The sequence below is a fragment of the Zootoca vivipara genome, chromosome 3 (assembly GCF_965207765.1).
Source record: "Zootoca vivipara chromosome 3, rZooViv2.hap1.1, whole genome shotgun sequence".
In the NCBI taxonomy this organism is placed as follows: domain Eukaryota; kingdom Metazoa; phylum Chordata; class Lepidosauria; order Squamata; family Lacertidae; genus Zootoca; species Zootoca vivipara.
In genome coordinates this window covers 1784518-1800763 of record NC_142586.1, presented here as the reverse complement: position 1 = coordinate 1800763, position 16246 = coordinate 1784518, and the positions used below count along the sequence as shown (strand labels likewise).

At 45.8% G+C, this 16246-nt stretch overlaps 2 protein-coding genes across 2 annotated transcripts in view; one reads left to right on the top strand and one right to left on the bottom strand.

Annotated features, from left to right (window-relative positions):
* LOC118082645 (uncharacterized) overlaps nt 1-7815 on the bottom strand; it is a 53263-nt gene extending 45448 nt beyond the window's left edge. Inside the window, exons 1-4 of the mRNA XM_088665461.1 lie at nt 7626-7815; nt 6904-7445; nt 5177-5304; nt 583-686 (exon numbers count right to left, since the gene is read on the bottom strand). The gene's annotated coding sequence lies outside the window, so the exon portion shown is untranslated. The remainder of the gene's footprint in view (nt 1-582; nt 687-5176; nt 5305-6903; nt 7446-7625) is intronic.
* LOC118082806 (cysteine-rich venom protein pseudechetoxin-like) lies at nt 212-11975 on the top strand. Its single transcript, XM_060272317.2, has 8 exons — nt 212-407; nt 2844-2905; nt 3701-3805; nt 5410-5497; nt 7011-7159; nt 7605-7699; nt 11150-11238; nt 11698-11975. The coding sequence occupies exons 2-8, from the start codon at nt 2846-2848 to the stop codon at nt 11706-11708; spliced, it is 597 nt and encodes a 198-aa protein (XP_060128300.2). The 5' UTR covers nt 212-407; nt 2844-2845; the 3' UTR covers nt 11709-11975.
* The last annotated feature ends 4271 nt before the right edge of the window (nt 11976-16246 follow it).

Genomic DNA, 16246 nt, shown 5'->3' with positions numbered 1-16246 from the left:
CGGTTGGTTTGGAGTCAGGCTGCAGCGGCAAACACATTCTCCTTTTGGGGAAAATGAGACTTGCTTCTAAGTAACGTAAATGTGCTTTCATGTAAAAGTAAATGTCACTCTAAGTAAATGTCACTCTATGGGTGATGAAATGATGCCAAAGGATAAAGAACAAGCGCAGATATAAATCTTTCATAAGAAGTTGGCTGGCATGGAAGAGCTCATTAATCTTTTTTAAAACAACAGAAGAGAAATCCAAAGTTTTCCCTGGTCAAAATTGTCCGATTTACTGTTGGACATTGAGTCATTCTGCAAAGCAGGAAACAGGAGAGGTATATAACCATAACATCACCCAGGGACACCCAGAACCACCTTAAATCTACAAAGAAGGTTATTCCAGTCTCACTGGAAACGAGAAGGTAAGATTTTTTGGAGGGGTGGGCGTAACCAGTTTATACCATAGCCTGCTATATCATGTAGCCTGCCATATGAAGGTTATTTGCAACTAGACTTACCATATTTCAAAAAGTAAAACCAGAAAACCCCAAAATTGCTAAGCTTTTTGTTGTTGAACCAATATTTTGATTGACTTGCCTAAGATCCAGCACAAAGCACCGCCTTTCAGAGATTCCACCTGGACGTCAATTCTGCCTTTGAAGTCCTGGTAATGTCTGGGAAAATCCAGACGTACGGCAGCCCTAGTTAAACAAGTTAGGTTAGCTTAGGAGGAGGCATCTTAATGTTTACATTTCTATTATTCATTCATTTGTTTCATAAAATTTATACCCCACTTCTCTGTTAAAAAAACAGCAACAACCCTCAAAGCAGTTTACAAAACTCTTCTACTGAAGACTCTTCACTTAAGCCAGCTGATAAATCGTGTCCTCCTCCCAGAGAGGACGTGTTGCGGTGAGATCATCAGGACTGACCTCATTGCTTGTGTGGGTGGGAGCAATTGGATAGCCACAACAACCCGATTGGCGGTCCCTCGGTTGCTGGGGTAATTCTGGCCAATGGGATCGTTTCATGCATTAACCGAGGGACCTATATCTACCGCTGCACGTTGCGCTGAGCTTCCTCTTTTCGCCTTGTGCATCAGATCACCCTCCCACCCTCCCTATATTTAGAGTCCATTATGACCTTGCTATGCCGTCCTGGGTCATCTGTTTTTGGGACAGGGGCCGATAGGAATTTTCCCATTTGGCTGATTGGCTGGTGCCACTTGGGTTTCGCCTGCCGCGTAGCAAATCGTCACAACTTTGTAAGGTTTGGCGGTTAGGCATTGGTTCAATGTGGAGGGGATGGGAGATTGTCACACCTGTCCCTCCAATGTGCGAAAGGGTATTCTGTTAAAGGAATCCAGGGGCTCGCCTTGCTTTTGTCTGATCCCCTTCCAGGGGTTAGGGCCCCTGGGAGCATTTGGGGTGATCTTGAGTCTGAGCCTGGTCCAATGCTCCCCCAGGATGTTTTCCCTTACTGACGTCTGCCGGAGTCCAGGCGTCAGCGCTGCCCTGCTGAGGTCAGGTGCAGCTAGTCAGGAACCAATGCCTAAGCAAACCACTCAGGATCTGTAATCAATAAAGTTGTGGCCAAAATTATGCCAATAACCGTAAACTAAATTCTGTGTCAATCGTGTCTTTCTTTATTGGGGGAGGTCTTGGGATCTTAATACGCAAGAGCATTACCATAGTCTGCAATGGATAAAACGCTAGGGATATAGCTAATGTATATTTTACAAATTTCACATTTATACCTTCCCCCAGAAGAATCCTGGGAACTATACTTTTCAGCAGGTGCTCACAATTCAGTTTAGAGATCTCTGGAGCCCTCACAGAAAGAACCAAAAGACCCAGAGCCCCCCAAGGAAAGGAGATTATGATTAAAGCAATTTCAAAGCTGCCCTTTTATGAGCATTTACTTGGGAGTTTTCAGTGGGAATGACTTTCAAGGAACATGTACATCCGAGTTACTACAGGTCAATTACTCCTCCTAAGAGCCTGATGTTTTTCTTTGTGGGGGATTAGTATGCTATAGGGACCCAGGTGGCGCTGTGGGTTAAACTACAGAGTCTAGGGCTTGCTGATCAGAAGGTCGGCGGTTCGAATCCCTGCAACGGGGTGAGCTCCCGTTGTTCGGTCCCAGCTCCTGCCAACCTAGCAGTTCGAAAGCACATCAAAGTGCAAGTAGATAAATAGGGACCGCTCCAGTGGGAAGGTAAACGGCGTTTCCGTGCGCTGCTCTGGTTCTCCAGAAGCAGCTTTGTCATGCTGGCCACATGACCCGGAAGCTGTCTGCGGACAAACGCCGGCTCCCTTGGCCTATAGAGCGAGATGAGCGCCGCAACCCCAGAGTCGGACACGACTGGACCTGATGGTCAGGGGCCCCTTTACCTTTACCTTAGTATGCTATAAGCCAGGCATCCCCAAACTTTGGCCTTGCAGATGTTTTGAACTACAATTCCCATCATTCCTGACCACTTGCCCTCTTAGCTAGGGATCATGGGAGTTGTAGGCCAAAACATCTGGAGGGCCGCAGTTTGGGGATGCCTGCTATAAGCTATATTAAACATTGTGCTTATATTGGGAGGGTGGGATATAAATATTTAGCAATGAATTGCCCCTGTTAAACAACCGGGAGTCCAAAACCCTCACCCGTCTCCTTGAAACCATCCAGAGATCTTCCAGCAGATCCTGATCCACCACCTGCCCAGCAGAAATCCACTTCTCGGCTGCTGCCACATGAGCAGTTTGGAATCTAAACCCCCACTCAGAAGAGTGGTGCCATGTTTCAATAAGTACATTCTATATACAAACAGCAAATGTAAGGTAAAACCCCTGGTGTTATTTTGTTTTCAGAGATGATCATTCTCATTGTGTTGCTGAGTTTTGCTGCTGTGTTACAACAACCTACTTCAAAAGTAAGTTTCTTACTGTCCATGCCTAACTCTCTCCCCTTTAAATCAGGGGGACAAAAAAAGTGTTACTAAATTTGGCTGGGTTTTTTTTTCAAATCTAAGATTGGATTGGGTTAACCTAAATATTCTCTTTAATCAGCCAAAATGTGTTTTCCTGCTTTATCCAGGAACACAATGGACTTGAAAAATATCATACTTAAGGGGAAGTCCAAACAAATGTAATTGTATTCTTTTTTAAAAACAAAAACTTGATTGAATCTCGATTCTTTAAGGATGTTGCGGTTTCCTATCCCACTAAAAGTAATCGCAAGCCTCTTTTTTATTTCAGTAACTGTAGATTTATCCAAAGCATAGGTGCCAGGTGCCCAGGGCCCTGGGTGCCATGGCTCCCACAACATGTTAAATGCCCCCCAGGGGGCATGCGCACTATGTCATCCTATCCCTGGTATGTGTGTGCTACGTCATTGTGCCCCCATTACGTGTATGGGTGTGTGTGATGACATAGAGCGCGCACATCGGGGGGCATGTTGACAGCGCACAGCCTCAGGCACCCACAGTTGCAGGCACCAGCCGGCACCACTGATCCAGAATACACCAAAGAGTGTTGGGTGGCACTGTGTTACCCAACAGTTTACAACTCAGATTTCATTTCGTCAGAGGAGCCTGACAGAAGCAAATGGGGCCTACAAAGCACTTTTTCATGATTCTTAGAGAAACAATGGTCAAATTATATTAGCATAATGAAAACTAATCCTATAAACAAAGACAAGAGGAATATTTCTCGTTCTCTTACTTCAGGCACATGCAGTAGGAATTGGACCAGCAGAGCGAAAGCAGATTGTTGACAAGCACAATGCGCTGCGGAGAGGAGTGCAGCCAAGTGCAAGCAACATGCTGAAGATGGTAAGCAAGAAAGAGGCCGGATTCATGTAGGTCAGAGGCCTTGGCAAAGGCTTTCCAGGGATACTACATCTCCTTGCAGGCAGAAAACCTTGGTTCTTCACCCTCTCATAGTAATCATCAAGGATAAGACTAGATTCAACAACAGCTTGACATTTCACCAAGGATTGCCACTTACACATCGTTTTAAAAAAGACAAAAGAGGACAAAAAGTGGGCACATATTTGCATATCATCGTTTATGCATATGTCACTATTCCATCATTCAAGCCACGCTCAATGCAATATACATAATCAGATAACTATAACAAAATTAGTCATAAACCAAGAATAAAACACATCCCGACATATACAACAAAATTAAATATTCCCCACATAAGTCCTAATGAGATCTAAGAATAAAGATACCAAAACAGCAAAACTAAGCATCTCCAGAATTTAATCTTGACACAAACAAAAGAAACCCTGAACGATACCCCCCCCCCCCAAGAGTCTGCAGGCATCCTGAGAAGCAGGTCTTGAAGGACTTATGGCAAAGATGGTCTCTGGTCTCATCAGCAACCTCAGCTTTTTTGGCTGGAGTCAGTCAGGGCTCTATTAGACAGCCAAGATGGTCTAATATGTGTGAGGGGTTTTTAAATAATTCATTTCCCTCTTATATACCAATCCATAATGAAAATGCAAATAACAATAAAGCATTCCAAATTGAAATATACAATTGAAAACATAAAAGCATTTAAAATGCTGAAGGCATATCTTCAGGAGCTGGCGGAATGCCAACACTGATGGGGTTTCTCATACTTCAGCAGGGAAGGCACTGGGCTGCACTGGGGCCACCAGGGAAAACCCCACCTCCATGATCCCACAAGTATGGTTCGACTAGCTGACCATACTGCCAGTTAGCTGTAAGTAGCAGAACTTTAAAACTGGTTTGGTGGCTAACAGCGCTTCCAACTGGAAAGACAAAGTATAGCCATTGGGACTAGGAGACATCCATTGTCTCATCTTATTTGGAAGCCATCCAAGTTGGTGGCTATCACTACCTCCTGTGGGAGCAATTTCCATAGTTTAACTAACCCCTCTATAACCGTCCACTCCCAACTGCCTTTTAACAGTTGTTCCCCCTCCATTTAGAACGCCGTCTAGCTCCGCCTCCCAGGGAACACCTGCCTATCATGGGAGTGATAGGTTAACCCATGATGAACCAGAATCATCACCAGGCACTATTCCGCCACACGCTCTGGTTTCCATCACGGTGTCCCATTGCACCAAAAGCAGTTAATCATGCTGGCCACATCACCAGGAAAGCTGTCTGTGGACAAATGCCGGCTCCCTTAGCCGGAAAGCGAAATCAGCGCCGCAACCCCGTATTTACCTTTGACTGAACTTAACTGTCCAGGGGTCCTTTACCTTACTATTGTTAAGCATGGATGGCATGAGTCGGGCAGATGTAATGCTAAACAATGCTTAAGATCATCCAGGGACTGAGGTTGGAGATTGACTCTAGAACAGAACACAAGAAAATTTTAAGAAATCAGAGGTATATGATGCTTTCCATTTTTAGAGAATGTGTCCATTCTCACATTTACTACTTTCTTTTCCATTTAGGGATGGAATTCGGCTGCTGAAGCGAATGCAAAACGCTGGGCAAGCAATTGTCAGTTTGGTCACAGCCCAAGCAACCAACGAGTTGCCGGCAAGTATAGCAGTCAGTAAGCACTGTACAAAAAATTAAGGGTGATCTAAAATCTAACCCACATCTAATATAAATTCACAATTATTGCACTGACTCCGCAATTGTCATTCTGAGCATAATATTAAAAATACTTGGGGAATCCCACAGAAAGTGGCATAATGGAGAGGAATGTTCCAATTCTTCCTAACATCTGAAGTCAGAATTCCACGTTCCATTCTCGCCAGCTAAGCTTTGCCTCGACACAAACTGTGTCCACCTGTGATACATATAACTTTTTAAGCACAGAGGACCAGTTCATACAAGTTCATTCCAAATCCCAGAAGGTTGCAGTTAATCACTAAAACTATAAATCGATTACAAATCCGAGACATTAAAATTTTAGGGCAGAACATTGCATCTTCCTCATCCCTCAGGTGTTCTAAAGAAGGTGAAACCGGAAACATTTTGCTTTCAAACTTGACTATCTCTGCCTTGTTAATCACAGTAATAGAGGGAGATGGATACAGAGATAAATATAGAGATCAATACAGGAATTCAGTGGCAAGCAGTGAAATTTTTCACAGGGAAAGTTAAGGTAAGAGGTGACAGCTTGCAAGGGCAATTGGGGTGCTGTTGCATGTGTGACATTACAACACCACAATGTCACACACGTGAGCATTGCGCCTCCATCCATAATCTGGGCAGAAGCTTCCTGGGCTTTGAGAAGGAGGCGCCAGGTCTCTGACAAGATGCTGGAGCCCTGCTGCCTGGCACCTTCCCAGAGCCAGGTGGGCTTTGGAAAGGGGGCAGAAGGGCTCTTGATCCCGTATGGGGACTTGCCTAGTCCACTCACCACACACCACCAGGGCCGTCTCTAGGCCCGGGTGCGGTGGCATGGGGCACCAGGGCGCCAGGCCACTAAGGGCGCCGCTGCGCCCGCTGTACCCACTGAGAGGCGCGGCTGAGGCTGTCCCAGGCGCGCCTCTCAGCTGTTCAGCGGCTTCAGGCCGCTCTCCGGAGGCGCGCGGGCCTGGGGACACCTCCGCCGCGCGTAGGGGCATCGCAACAGGGGGCAGGCAGCGCCCCCTGGCCCTGGGCCGGCTCGAAGGCAGGCTGGGTGGCGCAGTGCAGCGGCACCCGCCCGCCCGCCGCTCTGGGAAGCAGGGTGGGGGCGGGGCGCCAGAGGGATCCAGGTATGCTTAAGACGGCCCTGCACACCACTGTAGTAATTCTAAAAAACCCAGAGAGCGAGTGCCCTTTAGAAAAGACATTTACAGGCAAACTGTTATATGCTAACAACAAAACAGGTATACCTTGTGCTTTAGAATAATTCTTTTGCATTCAAATGTAAGTAGCTTCAACCAACTAGCTAACCAGACAGATTTGTGAGTGGGGGACAAATTCTGCTTGGAATAAACAAGCTTTACCTGTTGCAACATGTCAGTTCAAAGCACTGAATGACTCCTCTTGTTTACAGAATTTCCTGAATCAGGAATCATGAGTTTTTGTTAATGCTTCCCGTCTGCACTTCTAGATGGCATCTCATGCGGTGAAAATATATTTGCATCATCTCACCCTACTTCATGGAATGACGTGATTCAAGACTGGTACAACGAGGTGAAAGATTTCAAGTACGGTGTTGGAGCAGTCCGTAACGGGGCCGTAACTGGTCATTACACTCAGGTAACTCAAACACTGTTTTGTATCTTTGTCAAGTGCATGGTTCAGCTAGTCAATCCATGGCTGATAGTCCACTCACATCTTGGCTTGCTGCTGCCTGGGACATCACAAAAGGAAGAAAGGAAACCAAGAAGAGGAGGTTGTGTCCCTCCAGTTTCATCTAGTACTTTTTCATATTTTTCACACAGGAAGTTCAGATAATGGATTGTCCTTCTCTCTGCTGTGCCTTTGTTTCTGTGGTTTCTTCAGTTGCCATTCTCATTCACAGCTTCTTCCAAACTTCCTTTCCCTGAGGGGAAAAATGAGTGTGCTTCAATTAGACACAACACAAAATGGTGGTATTTTGGTTGTTTTTTTAAAAAAGCTGTTTTTAAATGTATGTTTTCCTGGCTCAGAATGAAAACAGATTCCAATACCTTTTCTTGTGTGGATGTTTTTATACTTACAGGTGGTTTGGCACAAGTCTTACCTAATTGGTTGTTCTGATGCCCATTGTCCTCAAAGCTTCTGGAAATACCTCTACGTTTGCCAGTACTGTCCTGCGTATGTATTATTAATCTGTTTGTTTGTTTGTTTCTTAATTAAGCTTGTTAGCAGTTTCTTTCCCATAATCTCCAAGGGACTTACGTTTCGTATCCGTTTTCCTTTTATATATTACCAAAAAAAAAACTGAATAAAATAACCCTCATAAGAGCCACATGACGCTTGGGCAGCACCCTAGTAATATATTAACTCTGCATTTCAATGGTTGCCAACCAACCAGAAAACAAAAACAACAAAGTCCTTCTTATTACCTTTGGGCCATTTGCCAGAAAAATCAGGAAGCAGCAGTGGATTTATTTATTTTTTTAATGACAAAGTCAAAACCCCTCAGGAAAGAATTTTCTGACATTTTATGGGAAACTCCCCCCGCCCCGGATCCTCCTAAACAGTTGAAGACTTTCATTCCTGAATGTTCATTTCACTGAATATTCAGTGAAATGGACTCCCCAACTTCACCATCTGGGTGGATCCAGTCACACCTCATATGATGGGTCTGGCAGCCCACCTGTCAGTTACCTGGCAGCACAGTTACATCAGGTGACCACTTTTAAATGCAGAGCCCACAAAGTGCCTTTCCCTCAGCTGATTGTCACCTGTTGAGAAGCCCTTTCCACAGGGAACATGCCAAGTTCCCTGGACAGCTGAGTTACTGGAGTGTGGTGCTGATAACGTCAAGGTATCAGGTTTGATCTCTGTGTTTTTAACCATATCGAGTTCCTTATGCCAGCTCTAAAATCCTGGGGAAATCCAGTGCCACCCCAGATAATATTTGGCAGAAAAGCACCATTTGCCACCCACAACTAGTGTAGAGAATTCTGGGAGGCTTATTTCATTCAGCCCATTTTTTCCCTCGTTCCTAGGACCAGTCATAGTTACAGTGGTCCCTCAACTTACGAATTTAATCCATTCTGAATGCACATTCGTAGGTCGAAAAGTTTGTAAGTTGAAAAAAAGCAGTTTCCCATAGGAATGCATTGGAAACGGAAAAATTCATAAGTCGAGTAAACCGCATCTGAAATTCACAAGTTGAGAAAACCCCATCTAAACCGCAACGGTTTTCCTTTCGGATGTCTAAAAAAACTTAAGATTGCGGCCATTTTTTTTCATTCGTAACTCAAAATTTTGTAAGTCGAGGGACCACTGTATATTCCTCAGGAGAATATGCACAAAACTAGTGACTTCCTGTTCACCCAGCATAGATGTTTGTAACCCAAATTACATACAATTGCTTTTTAAGGTTCCGTCTTATGTAATTTCTCTTAGAATTTTGAAGTGCCAGGCATAGCTCTAGTGGCTTTAGCCCAAACGTAGCAGAGTTTTCCTGCACAGCGCAGAAGCTAGTTGAGGTGGAAATGACTAGTCAGCTAGACGCAGAATAACTATTTACAGGATTTATTAAAAGAAAATAAAACCAGCAGAGTTTCTGCATACAAAGCAAAGCAAAATAAATCCTTTCTCTCTTTCTTTCTCTCTCTCCAACCATACGCAGCACTCCTACTCCTAACACCCAAAAAGAAACAAGTGTGCTAGCATTCCTAGATAACAGAATTCAGTGCTGGTCATTAACCAATCAGAGAGCTGTTGCCAGGACAGGCAGACCTTGTAAATTGACACTGCCTTGAGTTAATTGTATGAAACAAGAATCTGTAAGTTTCCCATGAGAACCAATTATCAGAAACCGAACAATTTCATCCTTTAAAACATGTTTCTTAATATATTCAGCTATTATCTTACACTTCAAACCCCACTGTGGTCTTCGCATATGGGGAATAACATCTATATAAATAAAAATGTAAAGATGACAATGTCCCTAATGGATAACCTCTGAAAGTGCTTGACTGATCGCTTCGAAAATTTGACACAATATTGGCACAGTGTACATGAGTGTTTTTATATACCTCGATTGTATAGATGTCTCACCTGTGACAAGTTAGAACACACTTTTCCAGAAAAACATTGCCTGGGTGTCAAAGCAGCACAGCTGAGGATGCCTCAGCTGCTGCCATTGGCTGCAGACTATGTAGGACATCACAATAAAATGGCATTGCCCAGCATAGCCCAGCCAGGGGAGCAGGCCAGACCCAAGATGCACATGGGGTGTGTGGGTGGAAGAGAGAGAGGGGTCGCGGTGACGGGTGCCATCACAGGGGAGGAAGATGACCAAGGATGACCAGAGAGAGTGGGAGGGACCACAGAGAGAGGGGTGTCGTGACATCTGGGGTGAGGTACGGGGCTGGGGTGAGGAACGAGGGCGCAATGCGTGGCCGGGAACAGCTAGTTTTAAATAAACTAGAAAGGGTTTCCAGTCTTCTTTAAGGATTTGAAATCTGTGTCTCTTATCAGTGCTGTCAGTTTTGCCATCTCTGCGTATTCCCAGATTTTCATCAACCATTCTTCCTTTGAGGGTGTTCCCTCCTCCTTCCATTTCTGTGCATTGAGGTTTCCTTCAGAATTTTGCTGTCTAGTGTCCCCAGTAGGAAGGATTCTAGCCTCTTGGGAAAAGTCAATTTATTTATTTTTCTTAATTTCATTCTGTATCACGTCCCAAAAGGCCTTTGCCTCCCTGCAGGTCAACCACATGTGATAAAATGACCCCTCACAGTCATTACATTTCCAACACTTGTTTGATACATTTTTATACATTTGAACAGGTTCTTGGGGGTTAAATACAATCTATATATCATCTTGTAATACTTTTCTTTAAAGCCATAACATGCTGAAAATTTCATTCCTCTTTTCCAAAGCTCTTCCCAGACAGCCATATCTATATTATGTCCAACATCCTTAGCACAATTAGTCATTGTTATTTTAACCATTTCATCCTTTGTTTCCCAGCCTAACAATAATTTGTACATGTTAGAAACTAATTTCTCCTCATGGTTACATAAACCTACTTCAAAGTTTGCCCAGACTTTTTCAATTGAAGAGTGAGTTGGCCAGCTCCTTTTTCCTGCATCTGAATAGAACAATAAGTCAATATATTTGGGGGGCAGGAGGAGTTGCTGCCCCTCCTCCTCTCTGCATCCCACCTTGGCAGCTGCATTGCGGAGTCTTGCACACTTCAACCGCATGGCTGTCTTCCCTTGCTAGGAAGAGGTGGCTGATCCTGTTTGGCCTTGTCTCTACCCGACTCAGCCAAAGCCCCAATCCACCTGAATGGGCTCCATTCATTTTAGGCTTGGAGCTTCAGCAGAATCCAGTGTGTAGCCCTATTCCTCACATTTATTTCAAAAATGTATGCACTGCTCGGTTGTCCAAAAAGTCAGAACAGTTTAAACAATAAAATTAAGGAAAAAAATAAGAACAACAATTTACAACAAAAAAGATTAATATAACAGTAGACAAAAGCAACTTTCTAAAAATATGAATAAATACTTTTCTAATTGAGAACAGAAAGCACAAATGTATCCTTGTTTGTTTACTTCTTATTTATCTTATTTATCATTCCAGAGGGAACATGGTAGGATCACTTAAAACCCCATATAAGGCTGGATCACCTTGTGGGGACTGCCCTGGCTCATGCGACAATGGATTATGCAGTGAGTAGAAATAACTTCAAATATTATCCTAATGCCTTTTTGTAGTTTAGAAAGGGCACTCAGTAAGAATGGATCACAGTCATTTGGTCATTTGATGGAAGCTTATTCCTGAGCAGATGGACACAGGATTGCAGACCCCACAGCCTTCCTTATTCTGTAGGTGGTTGCTGGGTGCCCGTGTAAAATGTTCTCGTGACCTGCACATCCACCCTTAAAAACATGCCCAATTTATTCTGGGTTACAGCCAGGATTGCTCAACTAATTACTAATTCAGTTCCTACATTCCTAAAACAAACTGCTAAATAATGTTTTACATGTTCTTTTTCTTTTAAATCACCTTCCGTTTTGATCTTAAGCTCCACCATATCAACTAAAAATGAAAGAGTCCCTGGAGTTTGAATCCTTGGAGGCATTTTGCTTTTGTTAACTCTGGTGTGTTCTTGTCCTTTTCATTTTCAGCCAATCATTGAAAATATACAGATAAGAACATCAACTGTGAAGCTGTAGTAAAATCACAAGGGTGCAATAACAAGGAAATTATGCAAGATTGTGTTGCTTCTTGCAAGTGCCCCTCCCCCACTGAAATAATATAGGAGGTCCCTCTTGGGACGTTCATCCTCTTCGTTGAACTCTGCATTCTCACTTAAATCATACAATCCTCCAGTTTCTTCTGACAGATCCCATCTAAATGAAATTTCTTAACATGTTTTTGAAACTCATAAAAAGTCTTGCATGCATGGATGTTTTCATTCTTTCTTTTTGTCTACTGCCGGGGTGGGGAGTTGGGGGTACTAGGGTCTAAAGAGTTACAGGAGAAATAAAAGGCACACAGATGCACACCTGCAAAAGATCCCAAAAGGGATGCAATAGATGGCTGAGTAAATGCGGATACAGGAAGCCTGGAATAGAAGGTGGACAAACGTAATGAAATGAAATGCAACCAACCCACAGCACTAGCAGCTGCTCCACCTGGGCTCACACTGACATAACACAGGTCAGATCCTAGCCTCATCCTGCAACCGAAGCAATTTTGCAATACATAGCAACCCAAAAACCAACACAGCAAGACATGTGTACAATGGTCCTGGTATCCCCAGTGCTTGGAATCAACTAGTGTATTTGAACAAGAACCTCTGAATGACCGCAGAAATAATTTCTCATTCATCTTTATGCTCAGTCCCTGCAAACAGTGTTCTGTAGGGGGACTCTCAGACTTTTAGCATTCAGCGGTTTTTTAAATAAAAATACTAGTTGTTACATTACCAGGAATGGGAGATGAGAAGCAAATGGTGTTCTAAGGTATCTTTTGCTGCTTAAGTCCATACAACATAAGAAGAGTCTGCTGGATCAGGCCAATGGCCCATCTGGTCCAGCATCCTGTTTTCCAAGTGGTGAATGAGATGCCTGTGGACAAAACAGTGGCAGGGTTCAAGCCAGGGCCGGTGCGTCCATTTAGGCGACTAGGCAGTTGCCTAGGGTGCCAAAATGGAGGGGGCGCTGGCCAGCTTGCCGGGGGGGGGGGAGGAAACCTGCTCTTGCGAGAGGCGGCGGCAGGATGAGTGCCCCGAAAGGAGAGCTTTCGGGGCGCTGATCCTGTCACCACCTCTTGCAGGGGTGGGCGGCCGCGTTTCCCTTCTCCCCAGCTCACTGTGGGGTGGGGGGAGGGAAAGCGGCCCAGACGGAGCCCTCCCTCGCAGCTTCCTCTCCCCCTCTTTTTCTCTCCCCTTCTTTCTTTCTCTCTCTCTCTCCCCCACTCCTTCCTTCCTTCCTTCTCTCTCTTCCCTCCCTCTCGCTATTTCTCTCTCACCCCTCCCCCCTCCCACCCTTACTCTCTCTCTCTCCCTCCCCCTCTCACCCCCCAGGGGGCGCCAGAAGGTGATCTCGCCTAGGGCGTAAAAAACCCTAGCACCGGCCCTGGTTCAAGCCCAAAAGAACTCTTCCTGTAACTGGGATTCAGAAGCACTGCTGCCTTCAGGTGTGGAGAAAGGAAGAGCTTAGTGACTGTGGCTAGTAGCTTTCGAGAGCACTCTCTTTTAAAGCCATCTAGGTTGGTGGCCACCATTCCCTCCTGTGGGAGTGAGTTCTAGAGCTGATGTGATCAGAATGAAGGAACGGGAAGCATTCCTTGTATCTTCCTTGGTGACAGTGAGATCTCTGACACAGGGCCGTTAGAAGCTCCTGATCAGCTGCAGCAAGTGTTTTGTGAAACTCCTAGTAAAATGACGTGGAGATTAATGACAAGCAGCGGAGAATGGAGGAGAAACTAATATTACATGCAGCCATGGTACAAACAGGTGGGAAATTAATACTTAAATGAGGGAAGGGGTGGAAAGGGTTAATAGAAGGAATTTAATAAAGTACAATGGGGTGAGGGGTGAAAACATTTCTCAAGCCAAGAAGTGAGTAAAAAAGGCAGTAAGTTAAGTGACCACATTATTTTTGTGTTTATACATACACACATACATCTATTAAACCTCCCCCAACAACTGGCTAACAGATGAGAATGCACTGGAGGGCCAGTGTGGTGTAGTGGTTAAGAGCGGTAGACTCGTAATCTGGGGAACCGGGTTCGCTTCTCCGCTCCTCCACATGCAGCTGCTGGGTGACCTTGGGCTACTCACACTTCTTTGAAGTCTCTCAGCCTCACTCACCTCACAGAGTGATTGTTGTGGGGGAGGAAGGGAAAGGAGAATGTTAGCCGCTTTGAGACTCCTTAAGGTAGTGATAAAGTGGGATATCAAATCCAAACTCTTCTCTTCTTCTTCTTCGTCTTCTTCTTAAGCTCCAGTGTGATGCTGCAGCCCAGTGGAGCAGCACAAAAACAGGAGGAGGTGGTATTCAACTCAGTTTTACTCAAACCTATTGAGTTGAATGGACCTACCTTGGTCATGTTCATCAATTTCAGTGGGTCTGTTTGAGTGAAACCAGCTGAGTACCACCCAGGAGTTCCCACTTCCAATGTCTGGCGACAATCCCATAGGGAGAAGACTTGCCTTGAGGCAGAGCAGAGCTATAGCCAACCTGAGTGGGTGGAAGAATAACCAATGTCCTCCTTCAGGTAACTGACTCATGCAACCAGAGGAGTAGCAGTATCAATCTGCAGCAGCCGAAACAACCAAGAGTCTTGTAGCAAACACAGTACTTGGGTCATAAGGCTGAGGTTAAGTTGTCACAGTCCAGGAATGGCCTGGGGAGCTCACTTGGGCCTCTAATAAGAGAGATGGATTAAGGACAACCCCCAGACAGCATACCTGCTCCTTCAGAAGAAGCACAAGCCCATCCAGTATAGGAAGCTGACCTGTCTTCCAGTTAGGGAGCCACCCTAGAGGCCTCCATCTGTCCAGGATTCAAGGTCAATTTATAGATCCTCATTCACCATTGCATCCAGGCACAGCTCCAAAAACTCCTGGTGATCATATGGGTGTTGAATAGCATTGAAGACAAGATCAGTGCTTGGAGCAACTAGCTCAGACCTCTCAGATAGACTGAGGTACAACAATAGGTTTGATTACACTCCTCCCAAGGTGAGGAGTGGCCTAGCTAACCTGGCAGGACAGCTTACTCTATGCCATTAACCCCTTCATGCATCAAGTGGACTTAAGCATGTTGGTTCTATGAGGCTGGTTATCCCACAAGCCCAGATGGACAACCAAAACATGCATGGGGGGCACACCCCACCTTGCTGGAACAGGGTCGGCAGCAACCTGTCCCAACGCATGCCATGGCAATCCAGCTGAAGCCCTCTGCCTAAGGAACAGCTTGGTCCCAATCTTTGACTTTGCCACCTGATTTGCCTAGAATACCACACTAGATCACATACCATGATATGTACCCACTTTGATCCAATTCAGTGATCTGTCAAAAACAAAGGCTGAGACACTAAGGACTTCCTCCCCACCACTAACTTCAAATTACGAGCCAAAGAAAGGGGGGAGTATGGACCAACATAGGGGATGCAAAACTTAAAAGAAAACCTTCCTTAAGATAGAGGGTGTCTGGGGTAATTTTCCATCAGATGTCACAACTCTGCTGCATTGATTGAGCTGGGGCCCTTTCCCAGTGTCACGGTCTGGTCGGCAGGCGGCTGAAGCCCTGGCTGAGGACGTCAGGACCAGAGGCAAGATGGTGGTGTAGAAGCAGGAACAGGTGCAGGGCTGGGGGTCGAGGAGCAAGGCATCGGCAAGGCAAAGGTCCAAGGGTCGAGGATCAAGGCATCAGCAGGGCAAGGGTCCAAGGAGCAAGGAGCAAGGCGTCGGCAAGGCAAGGGTCCAAGGAGCAAGAGGCCAGATGCAACCAGGCAGGGACAGCATTGCTGTTTTAAAGAGCTGAAGGGAAATGCTGGGCTTTTATCCCTCCCAGCTCCTGCCACCAGGTGCCGTGAGGTATCAAGTGGCCTCACCTGAGTGGCCACTCCTTGCTTCTCCAGCACAAGCTGAGGCAGGCCCCAGTTCTGCAAAGCAGTACAGGCTCCAGAGCCTGATTCCTGCCCATACTCCTGACAGTACTCCCCCCCAATAGGGAAAAAGGGTTCCACCCCCGGTCATGGCCCAGGCTTATCTGGGAACTTCCTTGGCGGGCGTGTGCACAAAGTCAGCTGGTTCCCAAGATCGCTCCTCCGGCCCGTAGCCCACCCAGTCAATTAGGTATTGGAGTTTCCCACGGAGTCACCTCGAGTCCAGGACCTGGGCAACCTCAAACTCCTCATGGCCGTTAACCTGGACCGCTGCTGGTGGTGGGGTAATGCGGCCCGGAAAGTGGTCCGTGTGGCAAGGTTTCAGCAGGGATACGTGGAACACGGGGTGGATCTTCAGAGAGTGGGGAAGCCCCAACTTTTAGGCGACCTGGTTGACCTGCTGCAGGATGGGGAATGCTCCCTTAGTCGAGGGACGTCCGGTGCGGTGACGTTCCAGGGACAGCCAAACCTCACCCCCAACCTGGAACGCAGGCCCCTGCTGCCGCCGTCGATCTGCTTGCGCCTTATAGTCCGCCTTGGCCCTCTCTAGGTGCT

Coding starts and splice junctions, on each gene's coding strand:
- LOC118082806 (XM_060272317.2), top strand. CDS start 2,846: ATGATCATTCTCATTGTGTTGCTGAGTTTTGCTGCTGTGTTACAACAA. Junction 5,498..7,010: donor AAGCAACCAACGAGTTGCCG/GCAAGTATAGCA, acceptor CTGCACTTCTAG/ATGGCATCTCATGCGGTGAA. Junction 7,700..11,149: donor GTTTGCCAGTACTGTCCTGC/GTATGTATTATT, acceptor TTATCATTCCAG/AGGGAACATGGTAGGATCAC.